This window comes from Acomys russatus, chromosome 3 (assembly GCF_903995435.1).
Source record: "Acomys russatus chromosome 3, mAcoRus1.1, whole genome shotgun sequence".
Classification (NCBI taxonomy): Eukaryota; Metazoa; Chordata; class Mammalia; order Rodentia; family Muridae; genus Acomys; species Acomys russatus.
The window spans coordinates 8,866,242-8,885,619 of NC_067139.1; the positions used below are offsets into that span (position 1 = coordinate 8,866,242).

At 45.4% G+C, this 19,378-nt stretch overlaps 4 protein-coding genes and 3 non-coding genes across 7 annotated transcripts in view; 3 read left to right on the forward strand and 4 right to left on the reverse strand.

Moving 5' to 3' along the window:
• Nucleotides 1-306: 306 nt before the first annotated feature.
• On the reverse strand, nucleotides 307-379 carry Trnar-ucg (transfer RNA arginine (anticodon UCG)). Its single transcript has one exon. It is a non-coding gene; the product is annotated as a tRNA-Arg (tRNA).
• Nucleotides 380-4,196: 3,817 nt separating this feature from the next.
• LOC127187299 (small Cajal body-specific RNA 20) lies at nucleotides 4,197-4,341 on the reverse strand. The gene has a single exon (XR_007830449.1). It is a non-coding gene; the product is annotated as a small Cajal body-specific RNA 20 (non-coding RNA).
• An 860-nt stretch (nucleotides 4,342-5,201) lies between these two features.
• On the reverse strand, nucleotides 5,202-5,273 carry Trnam-cau (transfer RNA methionine (anticodon CAU)). Its single transcript has one exon. It is a non-coding gene; the product is annotated as a tRNA-Met (tRNA).
• A 698-nt stretch (nucleotides 5,274-5,971) lies between these two features.
• LOC127209424 (histone H4) lies at nucleotides 5,972-6,355 on the forward strand. The gene has a single exon (XM_051169061.1). It carries the CDS (start codon nucleotides 5,984-5,986, stop codon nucleotides 6,293-6,295), a length of 312 nt encoding a protein of 103 aa, XP_051025018.1. The 5' UTR covers nucleotides 5,972-5,983; the 3' UTR covers nucleotides 6,296-6,355.
• A 2,995-nt stretch (nucleotides 6,356-9,350) lies between these two features.
• Nucleotides 9,351-9,773, reverse strand: LOC127209298 (histone H2B type 1-F/J/L-like). Its single transcript, XM_051168888.1, has one exon. It carries the CDS (start codon nucleotides 9,756-9,758, stop codon nucleotides 9,378-9,380), a length of 381 nt encoding a protein of 126 aa, XP_051024845.1. The 5' UTR covers nucleotides 9,759-9,773; the 3' UTR covers nucleotides 9,351-9,377.
• Nucleotides 9,774-10,052: 279 nt separating this feature from the next.
• Nucleotides 10,053-19,378, forward strand: part of LOC127209174 (histone H2A type 1-B) — a 190,752-nt gene continuing 181,426 nt past the window's right edge. Inside the window, exon 1 of the mRNA XM_051168758.1 lies at nucleotides 10,053-10,301. Within this exon, the coding sequence (XP_051024715.1) occupies nucleotides 10,053-10,301 (249 nt within the window). The remainder of the gene's footprint in view (nucleotides 10,302-19,378) is intronic.
• Nucleotides 11,936-17,606, forward strand: LOC127186877 (uncharacterized). The gene is made up of 3 exons (XM_051143182.1): nucleotides 11,936-12,344; nucleotides 15,735-16,075; nucleotides 17,103-17,606. Exons 1-3 carry the CDS (start codon nucleotides 11,940-11,942, stop codon nucleotides 17,554-17,556), a joined length of 1,200 nt encoding a protein of 399 aa, XP_050999139.1. The 5' UTR covers nucleotides 11,936-11,939; the 3' UTR covers nucleotides 17,557-17,606.

Here is a 19,378-nt window from a genome sequence, read left to right on the forward strand (position 1 = left end):
TTGCAGAGTTTCTCAACCGGGGGTCCTATATTACGATTCATGACAGTAGGGAAATTACAGTTATGAAGTAGCAATGAAATGATTTCATGGTTGTTGTCACCACAGCACGAAGAACTGTGTTAAAGGGTCGCAACATTAGGAAAGTTGAGAACCACTGCTAAAAGTCCTTCAAAAGCTGTCTCCCTTTTCCCTTTCACAGGAAGAAGAAAGGATTTCTGAAAACTCAGGAAATGAGAGTGTCTTGTTTATTTTTCGACTGGACGTTACAATTTCATTTGTACAGAACAGAAGGAAACAAAACCACATTAACCACGAAGGGATTCGAACCCTCAATCTTCTGATCCGAAGTCAGACGCCTTATCCGTTAGGCCACGTGGTCACAGGAAAAACTTTCAGCCATCACACTTAGGAAGCAAAAGGAACTCTCTGCTGTGTTCTTGCGGTACATCATAAAAAACAATGCAGTCCACGCCGCGGGATTCTGTGGATTATTCAGGGCCATAGAGTCGGATTTAGGAAGTGTTGGGACCAAGTTATTTACATAGTACAGTACATGGCTGGTTCATGGAGAGAAAAGTCGCTTGCATGTACTCAGTTGCTTTCCTGTTCATAGTCTTCCTTTACAAAGCCATCATTTACAGACCTTCTGGCGTCACAAAGCCACTCCACGAACGCATACTTCCGCTGATTCTTATCACTTGATGTCACAGCGCACTTTTCAAGATACACATTTGTCCACTTCAAAAAGAAAACAATACTTTTGTTAGGGATCCACTAGTGTCTTGAGAGGTCCAAGGCCATTAATTGCTAATTTTAGATTAGTTTTCATTAAGAAATGGCCGCCTCTTGTAGCCAGGCAGGACTTCCAGTGGAGCGAAGGGGACACAAACCCATCCACAAAACCTTCGACCCAGCCAACCAATGACCAGCCCGAGTCGCATGCCGTGAGACAGCCCACCTCTTTTTTTTTTTTAATTTAAATTTTATTTTTTTTGAGCCCACCTATTATTAATAAACACCCACACTTATTAGCAATATTCTGCTACCCTTGCAGTTAGGAGGCTAGCATAAGAATTATCTGAGTGGCTTCAACCAGCCCCTGATGAAAACAGATGCAGAGACCCACAGCCAAACATTAGGCGGAGCTTGCGGGGGGAGGAAGGATTAAGCCAGAGAGGCCAAGTACACCCAAAGAAAACCTACAAAAACCAACAAACCTGGGCCCATAGGGCCTTACAGAGACTGAACCAAACCAGAGAGCATTCGTGGGATGTACCTATCTCCCGCCCCCCGGTCCCTCTTCCCCACCAGCCCCCCCCCCCCCCCCGCGCAAGTTACAAGCGTACAGCTTGGTCCTCATGTGGGCCCTCTAATGGGAGGAGCAGGGCTGTCTCCGACCCTGCTGCCTGCCTTTGGATCCCTTCCCTCTAATCGGACAGCCTTGTCTATCCTCAGTAGAAGATCCGTCCGGTCCTACTTGATATGGCAAGGTGGGTTGATATCACGGGGAGATATTCCCTTCTTTGAGAAGAAAGGGAGGGGGGTGGCACAGGGGAAGGGGACGTGAGGTGAGAGGGTGGGGCTGGGAGGAGAGGAGAAAGGGCACGATTCAGATGTAAAGTAATTAGTGAAAAACTCAAAGTAGGAAGACAGTTTTGACTATTACAGTTTCCTACACTTAATTCATGAATCAGAACTGGCATGATAGGCATTTTGCCACTTTCATGATTACTAAAAATCGGTTAGTGGAGTTCAGACATAGGGCCATTGTTTCCTGTCAGTAGAACACCATCTGGAAAATAACAAGAATGCAATAGAAATTGAGTTCTTTACACACATGCTTGTTCTGGAACCCCACACTCATCCATCAGGTAAGTTTTGCTCACACAGACACATTCTTCAGTCCTGCAAAAGCTGACTGTGGAATGCAAACAGGCATAGCCCACAACAGAAAGATGATCTTTTTCTCCCTTGAGTTGGAGATGGCTTGAAACATGGCTTGGGTGCTCGCATAGCATGGGCAATCTATGGCTTAGCCACCCTGGGACATGGTGGCACAAGTGGTGAGGATGGCTGATTGAAGTCTTAGCAGTCTTCAAGACTTCTTTTTGCTGTTGTAAAAGAGTTTGTGTTAACTAAATGGACTCAGCAAGTTGTATTTATGTACATGAATATAATAATAATAATAATAATAATAATAATAATAATAATAATAATAATAATAATAATAATAATAGCAGCCACGAATTTCATAGGGAATTTCATAGGGGAAATGATTACATAGGAATTAAAAACTTCAAAACAAAAAACCACTCCCAAAATTTGTGTTGAGTGGAATGGGGGAACATTTGGGAGGGTGCAGTGTGTGTGTGTGTGTTTGGAATCTGTTGGCTAAGTCTGTGTATGAAATGCTAAGGTAGTGATGACCAGTTTAAGATGGTCATGGCTGCATGATCATTAACATGGCTGCATATAGAGAGCCCCAAACACACATATCAAAGCCTGTATTAGGTGTCAGGTCTTCCAGTATTTCATGGCATTTCCAGGGGTTGAACAGGAGATGATCTGAATGCAGCCATTTCTTTTCTCAGAACCCTATCCCACCTTCACACTCTCACATGGAATTATCATAGTTACAAATGTTAGGGCACATGTGCCCTTCTGTTTGTTTCTTTGGCTTAGAATGCTTTTTTTTGGGCTGTCTAGCAAGCACTTATTTACTCATATTTCCTGGCAAAACCCACCTCTTTTCCTGGTTTGTGAATGCCAGTGTGATAACGAAACATATTCCATTTTATGCTGAGCATCCATCTTGGTACCCACTAGCTCTTTGTCTCTGACCCCAGTCCTTGGAAGATGTTCCTAATATCCCAGGCTCAGTGACCTCACCCTTAAAAATGTACAGCCACATGTGACTATCTATTAGTATATGACTAATTGCTTTTTTTTCTTCCCTAATTAGTAATTCCTAATATGTAACTTCCTTGCATAGATACCCAAAGATTTTGGCCCAGACTTTCCCCCTTGGAAACACCATGGATACTCTGCTGAGACTGACATTGGGATAGACTGAGAGGAGCCATCCTGGGTCCAGAATTCAGGAAACAGATTGGGGACTCCAGCCGGGTTATTGTGTTTCTAATCGAACATCATTGATGGGAAGAGGAAGCCTGGCCATTGTGCCCCTAGAGGGAGACACAGGCGGAGAGGAGAGAAGGCTGCAGGATTGGACCAGGAGGGCTTGGATCGAGGAGAGGATCAGCGTGCAGGCTTGGAGACACCTGGGCATCTGTCCTGTGGAACTGATACCGGAAGATTTATTCTTGTTTCCCTTTAACCTTTTTTTCCTCTTGTATAGGATAGTTGGGTTGTATAATAAAATCTAATTGTTAAGAAACAGAGCCAACAGTTTTGAGTTGTATTAACCACTTAGCAGGATGCAACAATTCTTGCTTGCTTGTTTATGTATTAAAAGGTCTTCTTGTGATACTTTCCCCTTTAAAAGTCTTTCCCCATACCCCTCACTCATGGGGAATCTCAAACTTAGCTGAGAGATAGTTCATCCTGCTAGCAGCTAATCAACAATCTTTCAATTATAATTAGATTGGGCCTGTCTTCTCTCAGGGGTACAAACTGTATAGTGCCAGGGCAAAGCTATGAGACAGAATTGCTCTGTTGAGTTTTCACTTAGTTCTGTGGGTAAGTGCCATGGTGAGGACCCTTGGTCATATTCTAAAAAGTAGAACCTGGGAAGGTTCATATGGCTCCTGGGTAGTGATTTTATTCAACATCCCTGAAGAAAGGAGTCACTGTGATCCAAGCTGGCAGCATGACCAGTGAGCATGTGGTCACTGGGGCACCCAGTCCACTGGAACAATTTCTGTTCAACAACAGAACAACAGAAGTTGTCCCAGTGGACTTTACCAGACAGGCAGGGCTTATCCACACCCCTGGAGCTCTCAGCTGGGGAGAAGAAGGTCTGTTACTGTGGAGGAGAGGACAAAGAAGTCTTTTCCAGTATTCACCTTTGTGACAGTCTTATGCTGCATTGTGTGTGATCTTTGCTGTGAGGTGGGTGAGGACCTCACCCCAAGTCACGGAACTAGTGTGTGGTAATGGAGCTGAGATCAATGACTGGCTTTGTCACAGCTTGTGAAGTAGTCCTTAAAAAAAAAACAAAAAAAAAATTTTTTTTTAATTGTGTGAGGCAAGAAAACAAGGCTACCAGGTACCAGGTGCATGGCAATTCTGTCAATTATTTTCAAGGGCTGATCTTGACCTTTAGCCCCCACTAAGAAGAAATAAATATCTTCATGCCCGTAGAGTACTGGGAGAGTGGCCTTTGAACTTCTGTTTTCTGATCCAGTGAATTCTTTTAAAAAGACATAGTAAGCCTTGCTGGTTGAGGCAAGAGGAACAGTTCAAGTTCACTCAGAGCAAAGCAAATTTCTAGAATAGTATACAACACATAAGATTTGAATAGGAATCGTTCCTGGGAGAGAAATACAAGACAGTGAGCACACATCTTAAAAAATACATGTAGCAGCCAGGTGGTGGTGGTGTATGTCTTTAATCTCAGCACTTGGGACTCATCGCTTTGAGTTTGAGGCCAGCCTAGTCTACAAAGTGAGTCCAGGACAGTTAAGGCTACACAGAGAAAACCCTGTTTTGAACCCGCCCCCAACTCCAGCAAAAGAGAGAGAGAGAGAGAGAGAGAGAGAGAGAGAGAGAGAGAGATGAAAAGCATAGGACCAGTGCCAGTAGCAGAAATGGTTTTCTCAGGCAAATTTTAAGTGAAGACCTCACACCCTCCGCTAACTCCACACTTTTCTCAAAACACTTCCCATTGCTGTCAAGATTAAAACTCTAGTAATTGCTAAAGATATCTATAGGGTCTGTTCAATGGGTTTCTAGTCTATTAACACATCCTTGGAAAATAAGGCCTTATGAGTTATGTACGGAAGAAACTGAATTCTGTTCCTCCACTCTTATCCTATACTTGGCTTAGTTTAGCTATTCTAGGCTTTATAGGGCAAAGTAACCAGAATAAATACGGCTTATTATCAAGAGAAACCATTAATTACCACTTAGGTGTCCATGAAAAAGTTCCAGTTTCTTTTTGCACAGGTCAACTTGACTTTGTACTTCAAAACAAACTTAAAATACCTTTGGGAGAGAACAAAAAGCAATAAAAACGTCACTAGCAGAGGATGGTTTCGATCCATCGACCTCTGGGTTATGGGCCCAGCACGCTTCCGCTGCGCCACTCTGCTTCACAAAGATAAGAATTCTTAATAATGTACTTAACTTTGCTTTCAGGTGTTCCAAACTATTTTAGACAAATGCCAGTAGGAAGCCATTTCCTAACCAGAGGGAATAAAGTTGCTATCGAATCAAAGAGAAAGCAAGAATTGGACTAAAACAGCAAACATTAAACGAAAATTACGAATTTTAACAAAGGAGAAAAGAAGGCAACGGAGACACTGTCCTCAGCACGGCAACTGATAAGTCTTAGTGACCAGCCACGCATTTACCTGCGAGAATCAAGACTTTGGGGTCACGCTTGTCCTGGATTCGAAATCATGAAGGAAATGGTACTTGTGTTCTCTGCAGTGTTCTCTACAGCAGGGGATAAGGGCATGGGAAGCGGACCTCGCCAGCACCCCACATCAGAAGTTGTGATCGCTTGGCTGACCAAAAGTCTGTTGTTGCCCTAAGACGTCGCAAGTGGCAAACACGCATTGCTAAATCGTTCATAGTCTGAATTACTTAAAATGGCCGGAGCCTCCTGTTTGGGAACAAAGGACCCAGCTCAGGGGAGCGGGAAACAACGAACGTTGGTAACGTCACCAGACATGGGCCAGGCCAGGGGCGGAGCAAAGTGCGCGCGGTTTCAGTCTTCAATCAGGTCCGAACGCCGTGCATATAAGTGAAGTGCCTGCGGCTCCCTCGTTACTGAGGTGTGTTCTTCAGTTCTTGCAGTATGTCTGGTCGCGGCAAAGGCGGGAAGGGCCTGGGCAAGGGAGGCGCCAAGCGCCACCGCAAGGTCCTGCGCGACAACATCCAGGGCATCACCAAGCCCGCCATCCGCCGCCTGGCCCGGCGCGGGGGAGTCAAGCGCATCTCCGGCCTCATCTACGAGGAGACCCGCGGGGTGCTCAAGGTCTTCCTGGAGAACGTGATCCGCGACGCCGTCACCTACACGGAGCACGCCAAGCGCAAGACCGTCACCGCCATGGACGTGGTCTACGCGCTCAAGCGCCAGGGACGCACGCTCTACGGCTTCGGCGGCTGAGTTGCTCTGCTCCCGCGTCCTGTCCCGCAAAATCAAAGGCCCTTTTCAGGGCCGCCCACCTTTTCTATTTGAAGAGCGAACATTTATGTTATCCTTTCATCTCTGCTGTGCTGGGCATCCTATTGGACGTTAGAGGTTCGTGAAGCGTGCGTTTTGGGATGGGAGTGATGAACTATCGCCTGCTTCCTGTCTAAATCCTTGGAGTTACATGGACAAAAGCGCGAGTGTCTGGCGGCGCAGCGCTGAACCGGGGTTTCATGCACATCGCCCACAGGGGTTGGCCATTTCTGTGCTTTGAGCTCAGTGGGAAAATCCGGTCTAGAGCGATGGAGCCTAATGTGCCTTGGTTTGATTTCTTGTACTATAATGGTAGAGGACGGGTGTTTTCTTAAGAGATTAAAAATGTACAGGACAACCTCTTGGGTCTCTTGTTTGTCTTTAAAGGTAAGGATTTCTGTGTAAGTGAAAAGAATCGTATACTATTGGAGGTTAAGAACTTGCTTTAGAAAATAAATCATCTGGCTTAAAAAAAATGAACACAGCATGTGTCAGGCACGGTTCTGTGTCCCGGCCTTTATAAATACGAATAAGTTAAATGTATTTTGTATGGGTGTTTTTGCAGTATGTGCCCAAGAAGGCTAGAAGAGGCTGTTGGATCCCCTGGATCTGGGGTCAAAGACAGTAGTCAGGCACCATGAGTTTGCTGGGGATGGGTGGTTTTCTGTAAGAGCAATGAGTGCTCATAATGGCTGAACATTCCCTCTAGGCCAGTACAAACTATTTTTGAGTTGATTGGACCTGGGAATGCAGACTAATCAAGTAGTACAGGCTTAAGTGTTATGCTCATTACTGAAGCAGGAAAAGACACAATGTATGCCAGGGGGAGGTAATATTTATTTAGATGATGTGGTTATGTAACTCTTTATTAGTAAAGTGATGATCAGAAAAAATTGACAGTATGAAAGTGAAGGAGGGTTAAGGTTAGAAAATCATCTGGGGATGGGGGGCTGGAGAGATGATTCGGTCGTTAAGAGCACTGGCTGCTTTTCCAGAGGACCCAGGTTCAATTCCCAGCATTCACATGGCAGCTCGCAAGTGTAACTCCACTTCCAGGGGATCTGGCAACCTCCCACCTATACAATAGAATTAAATACATTATTAAAATTAATACATTATTAAAATGAAGAAAATCATCTAGAAAACCTGGAAGCAGGGACAAAGCCTGAAACCCAAGTGGAACTGAGGGGTCAGCTTTCTGGGCTTTTGGGTGGGAACTACTGCAGGGATGTGAGCTGAGAACAGGCAAGATCTGACTTATATTTGATGGAAAATAGTGACAAGGAAACTAGTAAGGAGGTGGCTACAACAATTCAGTTTGTGGATGACATTGGTTTGGACCAGTGGTCTAGGCTGTGAAAAGTGGTTAGAGTCTGTCTATGTTTTTGCAGGTTTAAGGCCTACCCTTGAACATTTATATTTCCAGTTCTTATTTGATCAAAAGTGGACATATGGGAAATATTAAAATCATGAAGGCTGGGTATAGAGATGCCTTGATGGTAGTTAAGAGCGTGCACTGCTTGCTGTTGCAGAGGGTCAGAGTCCAGTGCCCACCACCTACGCTGGGTGCCTTACAACTGCATGTAACTCCACTTCAAGGAGATCTTGTACAAACACATACACATACTTAAAACTAAGATAACTTTAAGAAAAATGTATTGAAGCTAAAACTAACAGTGCTCCATATATTATTTAAGATTCTTCAGCTGACCCAAATGCTAGGCTCACATAGGACCTAGCAAGTTTCTCCTTTTATCTCATCTTTTCCTGATCAATTCTTTTTAGCTCTAGTGAGTCTGTGGAGTCCTGCCTCTTGAAGTTGAGAAGCACTATTTAGGGGCATAGGATCTGGGATGTCCCCACAACACTGGAGGGAGTTGTACTTTTAGAAAAGCATTGTTAACAGGACCAATTGAGAGAATCCTGATACAGAGGATTAGTAAAGCTATCAGACCACAGCCTTATTAAAGCCACTGCTGAGACCCAAGACTGCCTTCATCACCTGATATGAGGGGCTTGAAGCATAATAGGCGATTTGTTTGGTGCAGTCACTGCTCAGCATTAACTTTGTTAATCTCAGGAACGTCAGGCAATACTTACAATGTATCTTCTATTTGGGATAAGGACATGCTCCAAGACGATTGTCTCAACTACAAGTCTAAGTATCCAGAACTTTTGTATTCAGTATTCCAAAGTACTCAGTATTTTGTCTGGAAGAAAGTGTTAAAGTATGCTTGAATATTTCTGGATAAATTGTTTAGAACGTCTCATTACATTGTTTAGTAGGCACTTGCAGACAAATCACGAAGGCAAACAAACAAAAAAAAACAACAACAACAACAACAACAAAAAAAATCCCACTGACTTCAGATATATTGTCAGCCTTTTTCTAAGAAGAGTTGTTAAATTTGGGGGCTGGGTGTGTTGACACATGCCTTCAATCCCAGCACCCAGGAAACAAAGGGAGGGGGAACTCTGAACTGTAGGCCAGCCTGATTTACAGTGAGTTCCAGGACAGCCGGTTAGTGAGGTCCTCAAAAAAACAAAGGAAAATGGCTCTGGTGGTGCTAGCACACATTTTAACTAAGGACAGATGCGGGGGCTGGTATGATTTTTACTGTAACAACAAAACAAACATCCTATCAGGTTGCTGCTTCCAAACACTTTCAGATGGGATGCACAGCAGACTAACTCCCAAGTCTTGCTACTTTGTAGTAACAACTGCTATGGGTGAATCAAAACTAGCTGGTTAAACTTGACTGGGCAGGATACATTGTATCCAAAAGTAAACTGTTTCAAACTAGTCAAAGTCCCAAATGTGTTCCAACGAAACTATGCCGAATACAAAATAGCAATCATACTGCAGAACCTTTGCACGTCTAGAATTACAGCTTTTTAAAGAAAAAACATTGTATTCCTTTGCACCACTACAAAGCATCAAACGTGTTGCAGAACTACAGCTCTTCAAGAGAAAAGTTGGGTGGCTCTTAAAAGAGCCTTTGGGTGGTGGGTGAGGCGCGCGCGCTCACTTGGAGCTGGTGTACTTGGTGACGGCCTTGGTGCCCTCCGACACGGCGTGCTTGGCCAGCTCCCCGGGCAGCAGCAGGCGCACGGCCGTCTGGATCTCCCGCGACGTGATGGTCGAGCGCTTGTTGTAGTGCGCCAGGCGCGACGCCTCGCTGGCGATGCGCTCGAAGATGTCGTTGACGAACGAGTTCATGATGCCCATGGCCTTGGACGAGATGCCCGTGTCGGGGTGCACCTGCTTCAGCACCTTGTACACGTACACGGAGTAGCTCTCCTTGCGGCTGCGCTTGCGCTTCTTGCCGTCCTTCTTCTGCGCCTTGGTCACGGCCTTCTTGGAGCCCTTCTTCGGGGCGGGGGCGGACTTCGCGGGATCAGGCATCTTGGGAAGATACTCAAGACCAAGTAAGGACAGAAAGAGATTTTGAGTGGGCTTTTGACCTTCCTGCTATTTAAACAAAGCTGTGGCTATGCTTGTTAGCGAGTCTGTAAACGTCATACAATAACTGTCCAATTAAAGCAAGCATATTTCAAACCCACAGTACTATTGGTTTGTGGAAAAGTGCATGCATAGCCAATCAAATCACTTCGTTTTCGCGCCAGGAGATGACTATAAGGCTGATGCTGTGGATCCTTTGTTTCAGGCTGAACAGATTCTAGCAGGACAACTACTGTCATGTCTGGCCGCGGTAAGCAAGGAGGCAAGGCTCGCGCCAAGGCCAAGACGCGCTCGTCTCGCGCCGGCCTGCAGTTCCCCGTGGGCCGCGTGCACCGGCTGCTGCGCAAGGGCAACTACTCGGAGCGGGTGGGCGCCGGCGCCCCGGTCTACCTGGCGGCCGTGCTGGAGTACCTGACGGCCGAGATCCTGGAGCTGGCCGGCAACGCGGCCCGCGACAACAAGAAGACGCGCATCATCCCGCGACACCTGCAGCTGGCCATCCGCAACGACGAGGAGCTCAACAAGCTGCTGGGCCGCGTCACCATCGCGCAGGGCGGCGTCCTGCCCAACATCCAGGCCGTGCTGCTGCCCAAGAAGACCGAGAGCCACCACAAGGCTAAGGGGAAATAAGTTCAGTCTCCGGTTCTTAAACTAAAAACAAAGGCTCTTTTCAGAGCCACCCACTTTTTAAATTTAAAGTGCTGATACACTAATCAGTGAACAGCTTTTTTTTTTTTTTTTTTTTTTTAAAGCCCCAAAGATTCTTTCTAGAACCACCACTCCTTCACGGGACAGTCTGGTAACCAGTGACAGTTTTTACCTAATTTGGTAAAGGCACCACGATTCTGAACAAGATAGTTAAGCCACCACGATTCTGAACAAGATAGTTAAGTTGTTTTATACCTCACGTAGAGAAACAGCAGGTACCGCGCAAACGTGCTGGTGTACTTTCTGGGGAACACTTCTGGCAAAATATTTTCCAGAGCAGCCTGGAAAACTGGCAGGGTCTAAGAAGGGAGCCTTTGTTAGGGAATCAGGGTAGACAAATCTGGCAAGGCTTTACCCAAAGTAACAAGGTAGCATTCACAGCCTTGTTGACATGTTTTCCTTCCTGTTACCTTCCTGCTGGCCTCTTTACTGGTGACATTTCAAACACCAGTGTGGAGCTATTATTGCAGTCCGGGTACTAGAAGAGAAAAATAAAGCCAACGATGGTGGAGAACACGCTTTTCAGTGTTCGTTGGCGTCTCTAGGGTCAGCCATGACGTTCCAATATCAGTTCTGCAAGTGGCTTTATACAAGCCAAGCGTGGAGTCAAAGTTAAGAAAGCTCGGGTGTGCGAGACTTAAACTCACGTTGGTCTGAGTTTATCCCTGGAAGCCCAATTGAGAGACAGAGTCCAGAGTCTATGCAAAAGCAAAGGAATGTATTAATTAGACGCGTCAGGGTCCGCCAAATTCCGGGGAGATGGAAAAGGCCCCATTATACAGAAACTCAGGGTTTAAATATCTTCTACAAAAAGTAAAACTCAGTGACAATGGTTAGTTAAAGAGTGCTAGGGTAACAATAGGGGGTCTAGGGTGGTAAGTTCTAAGTAGAGTGAGATAAGAGCAGTAATTTCCAGGGGCAGGGTTGAGGTGGGGGCTAGGGATAATTTTTACCTAGTTTTCCTTAGTTCGCTACAGCTTTGTTCTCATCGGCCTGCAGCTTGCTCGGCTCACAACGCTATTGTTATAGGAGCTGAGTTCAGGCCACCTGTAATTTTATATTTCCCTCAGCTAAAACTCCATTATTCTTAGCTAATAATGAAACACTATTTACTTTAGCTAATAATGACACTGCTGCGTTCAGGCCATCTAGAATCTTACAAGACGAAAATAAACATTTTAGTTTAGCAATTCATTCAATCAGTATGCAGGAGTTACACAATCCCTGCCTGAACTACTCAGCCAATAGTAATATTGCGCGGGACTTTTGAAAAGTAGACAAGCCTATCAGAAGGTTTCTCTGGTGGAGGAGGGGAACCGGCGCGGGTAGTCGTGCTGCTCATGCGCGAACGCAAACCTACTTAAAGGCAACCCTCCCGCAGCTTAGTTCTCAGGTTTATTTTCGTGCTTTGCTATAATGGCTCGTACCAAGCAGACCGCTCGTAAGTCCACCGGCGGCAAGGCCCCGCGCAAGCAGCTGGCCACCAAGGCTGCCCGCAAGAGCGCGCCGGCCACCGGCGGCGTGAAGAAGCCCCACCGCTACCGGCCCGGCACCGTGGCGCTGCGCGAGATCCGGCGCTACCAGAAGTCCACCGAGCTGCTGATCCGCAAACTGCCGTTCCAGCGGCTGGTGCGCGAGATCGCGCAGGACTTCAAGACCGACCTGCGCTTCCAGAGTTCGGCCGTCATGGCGCTGCAGGAGGCCTGTGAGGCCTACCTCGTGGGGCTGTTTGAGGACACCAACCTGTGCGCCATCCACGCCAAGCGTGTGACCATCATGCCCAAGGACATCCAGCTGGCCCGCCGCATCCGCGGGGAGAGGGCATAAAGAATTCCTATTACCCTTTTTGATTACTTTAAAGGCTCTTCTTAGAGCCACCCACCTTCCACAAAAAGCGCTGAAACGTCCTTTTCCTTTGCCATTTTGGTAGGTTTTAGTTTACGTTTTAATTTGGGAAGGTGCTATGGCTCTGTCCCTTGTCTAATAATTTAGCTTAACTTAACCGAGGGCATGTGTAGTGTTGGCTAAGTCTGGAGTTTTTGATAGAGGCCGGAAGGGTGTGAGTGTGTGTGTGTGTGTGTGTGTGGGGGTTCTGTGGTCCGTCCACGAGGACTTTACCACCACTGAAGCTGTTCCCGTGATTACTTTTTCCTGATATCTTAATTCCTCCCGTGGAAGTTGTATACTCAGACATTCCTATTTAGAGGGGTCTTTGATGTGCACATGTAACACATCTGGCTTATCTGACAGCGGCAGGTCATGACGTAAGCTGCTCGGTCCCTGTGGGTAGGCCAAGTGGGAATATGTGGTTGCTAATATTTTTTTATTATAAAAGTGAGGAAGCAGGAAGGGGTGATGATGAAGCAGAAATGAGGACACCGTGCTCTTTAGACTGCTTCCTGCTCTCTGGGGAGCAATGACATCTTTGGGGACCCAAGAAAACTGGGATGTTGGCCAAAACCTGAGAGAACTGGCTGTTGCCCTTACTGTCCATCCTCTGTGGGATCCTTTGGGAGATAGGAAAGCTCAGGCCGGCCTAGCTGAAGCAGTGTGTGTGGCTGAACCAGCTGAGGCTAGCCGCTTTGAAGATGCCTGTGATGTAGATTTTGGTTGTGAGCCTAGTCTTTAACGGCTGAGCCATCTCTCCAGCCCCATGATGTAGATTTTGAGGGAACACCTGGACTTGACAAGATGCTGGAACAAATAATATATTGTGTATTATGCAAGCCTCATATATGATATACCATAGACTGTACCACATGTCACATCACACTACATACACAGACACACACATATGTATAATGCCTGGTGATGTGTCATATGTTATATATATTAGGGGACAAAAGCTCATCTGAGCTTGATTTTCAGTATGCTTCCATCTATTGGGAGAGAGGACTGGATGCATATAGATTTAGCACAATGAGAAGTATTCTTAAGCCTATACTTAGAAGACAATCAAAGGAAATGTAAAATCTTGAGATTGTAACTATGACAGTAGTACTGCTTTACTGGAGTAGATTCTCTTCCCCTTCCAACCCCTCCAAGACAGGATTTCTTTGTGTAGCTTTGCCGGTCCTCGACTTTCTTCGTAGACCAGACTGTCATCGAAGTGATAAGAGATCTGCCTGCCTCTCCCTCCAAAGTATGTGTATTAAAGGTGTGCACCACCACACCTGGCTTAAGACACTTTCTTATCACCACTTACATTTTCACATCCTTTAACCTTCATAACTTGCATTTACCAACCTGAAATCATAACTTGAATTTACCTACCTTAAAACACCTTTTTATACCTTAAAACCCTTTCTGTGATCCTTATAGCTTAAGCTTTCATATCCTCAGAGTTTACATAAACTACATCATTTTCCTATTCAGTTATCTACCATGAGACTCTCATGATTGATTGCTGAGAGCAGTTACTATAATGTAGATTCCTTTATTTTTATTTATTTACTTATTTTTTTGTGGTACATTCCTGTAATCCCAGCACTTGGGAGGCAGGGGCAGGTCTACAAAGCAAGTCCTGGACAGCCAGGGCTACACAGAGAGACCCTGTCTTGGAAAAAAGCAAGAAAAAAAAAAAAAGAAAAAAAGAAAAGACAAGAGACTTATTGGCTACCAGGACCCTAGATTCCACCGTGGACAGCGTAAAAGTAACTTTTATTTGCATGATTTTATTGTTTCTGAGGGTTCCTGTCTCTGTCTGCTAACCTAGGCCTAGTACTGGAAGCTTCTAGCCCCCATTCAAGCTAATCTAGGCCTAGAATGTTTTCAGCCTCTGAGACTTTCTGCTAAATAAGCTCACCCTTTCTGTCTCTTTTCGAACTCTGGCTGGCTGGTTCAACTCCGCTTCTCTGGCTCAAAACTCCTCTCCAAGCTGAATGATTCAAACTGGCTTCTCTCGGCTTCTGAGTGAATTGCTCTTCTTGGCTTCCTACTAAATCTGCATTAATATCTGGCCCCTTCTCATTCTCAGGCTCACCTGTCTTCACCTGTGTCTTGCTTGTTCTCTCTCTGCAACCTGTCTCTGTATAACCATCCAGTAAAACTGACTCCTCCCTCTCTCCTGTCTCTTCTGGGGAGAGCTAGGGCTCCTGTCTCTGCCTCATTCTGTCAGATCTTTCTATGATTTGTTACTTTCTCTGCCCCTCAATTAGACATCGCTGTCAAACATCAGTGGTTGCTTTTACAAACTAACTTTACCTTCATTGTTTGGGAATAAGGGTGTGGCCACTTATATCCTGATGTGGTTCCCAGCCAAAATGATGGAAAGCCATATAGTTGCTACTTAAAAACATTTGTTTTCCTAATTAATATATACATAATTTACATATTCCCTAGTATATACGTGCTTTAAATGAGTTGAATTCAACTTACATGCACATGTACAGAGCTTTTAAAAAGCGATTCTAAAATCTGATGCAAGACTTGCCAGTTCTTCTGAATTTTTTAATACCAAAAGGAGAAAACACCATACTCAGGTTCTTTGGAGTTTCAGTTTTAGTCAGATTAGAATACACACATTAACATAACACTCCACTTATTCACAAAGGCAGACCATATGGACTTATCTCTCTGTACTAGGTGACTGAAGGGGGACCCAAGTAATAGCACTTAGGACCCTGAAAAGTTCAAACAATGATTCTAAGTGGACAACACAGAAAGCACCCGTGGTAGGCAATTCTACTTCATGCCATTAACATAATTTTAATAACTCGTATATACTGCAGATGTGAGGACAGGCATTTCCCCATTGATTACAAAATCAGCATTAAAGCTCTTAATTTTGAACTCTTGATGTGTATGACTTTCAAGAGGGATCTGTGAACCTGTGTAACTAGGAGCCCTAACAGACTATATAGCAGTTTTAAATACAGCAGCTGGAGAATATAAAAACAGAGACCTGGACTTAATAGTTTGCCTTATATTTTTCCCGTTTCAATCTTTAAAACTAAGCTATTATGGAACTGGTGGGTCTGAAGAGGCCTAGCACATTTACATTGTATCCAATCCCCAATGTTCGAATGAAACATTGTATTCCTTTGCACCACTACAAAGCAGCAAACATGTTGCAGAACTACAGGTCTTTAAGAGAAAAATTGGGTGGCTCTTAAAAGAGCCTTTGGGTGGTGGGTGAGGCGCGCGCGCTCACTTGGAACTGGTGTACTTGGTGACGGCCTTGGTGCCCTCCGACACGGCGTGCTTGGCCAGCTCCCCGGGCAGCAGCAGGCGCACGGCCGTCTGGATCTCCCGCGACGTGATGGTCGAGCGCTTGTTGTAGTGCGCCAGGCGCGACGCCTCGCTGGCGATGCGCTCGAAGATGTCGTTGACGAACGAGTTCATGATACCCATGGCCTTGGACGAGATGCCCGTGTCGGGGTGTACCTGCTTCAGCACCTTGTACACGTACACGGAGTAGCTCTCCTTGCGGCTGCGCTTGCGCTTCTTGCCGTCCTTCTTCTGCGCCTTGGTCACGGCTTTCTTGGAGCCCTTCTTCGGGGCGGGAGCGGATTTGGCGGGATCAGGCATCTTGAGAAGATACTCAAGACCAGGTAAGGACAGAAAAAGATTTTGAGTAGGCTCTGACCTCTCTGCTATTTAAACAAAGCTGTGGCTATGCTTGTTAGAGAGACTGTAAACGTCATACCCTTACTGTCCAATCAAAGTAAGCGAATTCGGCCAGCTGTGAGCAGTATTATTGTCCAGAACGACAAGCCCACGCAGGTTTGCACGCAATCTATGCAAATGAAGTCTGATCTTTCTTTTTTCTGATTGGCTCAGGTTAGCCAATAGACGCAAGATTAGACGAAATAAAGTTTTTAGTTACCATACTAAAGACCGTCTCTTTCTTAGAGGTTAAAGGAACTATTTTGTTAGTAGTACTCATGAATTCTGTTCCTCTAGACACAAAGATATATACATTGTACCTTTATGTAAAGTTGGCTTAGTCCATGAAGAAGGCTCTGGAGGGAAGACATTACATGCTTTTCACCTAATACTTCTGGAAGTCCTATTTATTGTACAGTCTGGTGAAAGTGGGCAGGCTTTTCATTTCCAAGAATCAAAGAAACTGCCACATTGTATTAGAGGTGCAATTTTAATGAGTTCCTCACAGTTACTGGCCGTCACTCTAGAGTTTTTGGGGATATAAATGCTTTAGCTTTTCGGAGCCTAAGATACCTGCAAAACTCATGAATTTATTAAGAGATTGACAAGGACAGGCATGGTTGTGCGTGCATGGTTGTTCGCGCAACTACAGTTTAAGGAAAAAACCAAATTTTTGTTCGGCCAAACAAGTTCATCGAGTACTCCTTTAAACTACTAACGCTTCGCCAAAATCTCTTATTAATTTGTTCGTAAGCCAAATTTAACGGCTAAGGTACTTAATCGCAGCAACGTCACTGAGGAAGAAATTCTTAATAAAGAGCAAGAAACCAGATAATAAAGCACATTTCTATTGGTTACGAAATTTAAAAATGAGGTCTGTTATCCAATTACCAAGCTCTTCCGCTTACATCATTCCAGGCGCGGCATTTGAAGATTCCAACCAATCAGGAAGATCTTGCCTCTATAAATAAGGACCCACAGAGGCACATCCTACGCTCCTTTTTCTCCTTTTGTCATGGCTCGTACTAAGCAGACTGCTCGTAAGTCCACCGGCGGCAAGGCCCCGCGCAAGCAGCTGGCCACCAAGGCTGCCCGCAAGAGCGCGCCGGCCACCGGCGGCGTGAAGAAGCCCCACCGCTACCGGCCCGGCACCGTGGCGCTGCGCGAGATCCGGCGCTACCAGAAGTCCACCGAGCTGCTGATCCGCAAACTGCCGTTCCAGCGGCTGGTGCGCGAGATCGCGCAGGACTTCAAGACCGACCTGCGCTTCCAGAGCTCGGCCGTCATGGCGCTGCAGGAGGCCAGCGAGGCCTACCTCGTGGGGCTGTTTGAGGACACCAACCTGTGCGCCATCCACGCCAAGCGTGTGACCATCATGCCCAAGGACATCCAGCTGGCCCGCCGCATCCGCGGGGAGAGAGCTTAAGCCTCACTAGAAAACAATAAACCCAAAGGCTCTTTTCAGAGCCACCTACCCCCTTCTAAAAGCGCTGGCACGTAGGTATGCTGTCATTAGGGTCTTGCATTTCTCATGCTGCTTTAGTATGTGGGATGAAGTCTCGTAGTCCTGCCCTTGTCTTATCAACCACGTTAATTTTTGATTCTTAACATTAGTGTCCGTTTCCTTTATTTGAAAACTGGCCTAGTGGCTAATACTTTCCCTGTGCTACCTGTGCGTTGTTCCCTTAACTCTTACTTTGAAGTTGGTTACAGTTATGTGTCCTTAAAATTACTGGTAACAAGAGTCAAGTGTTAGTTGAAAGGTCTTAAGGTTTGAGCCCGACCTGCCTGTGCGAGTGTTTAATTCTCTATATCCATCCTCTTTTCTACCTTGTCTGCACTGCTTAGTAACGTTACAGATTGGTTTATCCACGTGTAGGTTTTTATAAGGCAATGTACTGCAAGTAATCTCATAATAATACCATGCAGGTTTGCAAACCGAAGGATTTAACTCTTGACAGCTGCGTGTATATGCGTATAGCTAGGTCTACCATCCCCGAAAAACAGGGCAGAACTCTGCTTTCCCTCGCTTTTTTGCCTGTTGTCAGTTAGGCCGGCAAAGTTCTACTAAGTATCCTTAATACCAAGCATAATGAGTTTCCCTTTTGTACTCATCACATCCTGTCGCCTGGGCAAGGCGGGGAAGGGCCTGGGCAAGGTCTGCGCCAAGCGCCACCGCAAAGTAAGTCCTGCAAGATAACATCTAGGGAATCACCAAGCCCGCCATGGGCCGCCAAGTCTCCTGCGAGCTGCTGCAGGTGTTCGTGGACACCGTGGGATTGGTCCAAGCACCCTGGAGATGAGCTGCAGCTGGTACTTTGAGGCCAGAATGTAACAAAGACTTTTCAGGGCAACTTAAGAATTCAAACTTAACTCCCAGTGTAACCTAAGGGTTAATTACTTGCTAGTGGGATGAGGCCTTTGTTGGTGTGTCTGCTTGTTGTTAATTTGTATTATTATTTTTTTAAATCAATCACCCAGGCAAAGATGGGTTAATCTATTACACTTTTTTTTTGTTTGTTTGTTTTGTTTTTTGTTCTGTTTTGGTTAACAGCATCTTACTTGAGCAGCCTTTTTCCAATCCATAGTGATGCTCCTTAGATTCCCTCGTGCTGGGATGGCAGTTGTAGAATAAATCTTTGGGACAGGATTCTGTGCATGCTGAGCACTCCCACACTTTGCTACTGAGGCTGTCAGATGTAACTTCCCTCACTTTTGCCCAGATGACTTCATGTAGCAGGACTAAGCGCACTACCCTAAATTCACTTATTAGATATATAGGTCCTTGTCCAGCATGGTGGCATAGGGCTTTACTCCCAGCATATGGGAAGCAGAAGTAGGCAGATCTCTGAGTTCCAGGTCAGCCTTGTCTACAGATTGAGTTCAAGGATAGCCAGGGCCACACAGAGAGCCTGTGTACAACGTAAGAAACAAAATAAAGATCCTCACTTTTCTCAATCTGTAGTTTACAGTAAATAAGGGAGCCTGTTCAATACTATTTTAAGAGGAACAGACACTAGTATCCAGAATGTGCTAGGTTCTATGTGACATTATTATTATTATTATTATTATTATTATTATTATTATTATTATTATTATTGTTATTATTTTAGTTTTCCAAGACAGGGTTTCTCTGTCTTATCTTGCCTGTTCTAGGCTTGCTTTATAGACCAGGCTGGCCTTGAACTCACAGTGATCCACCTGACCCTTCCAAGATCTGGGATTAAAGGCGTGTGCCACCATGCCCG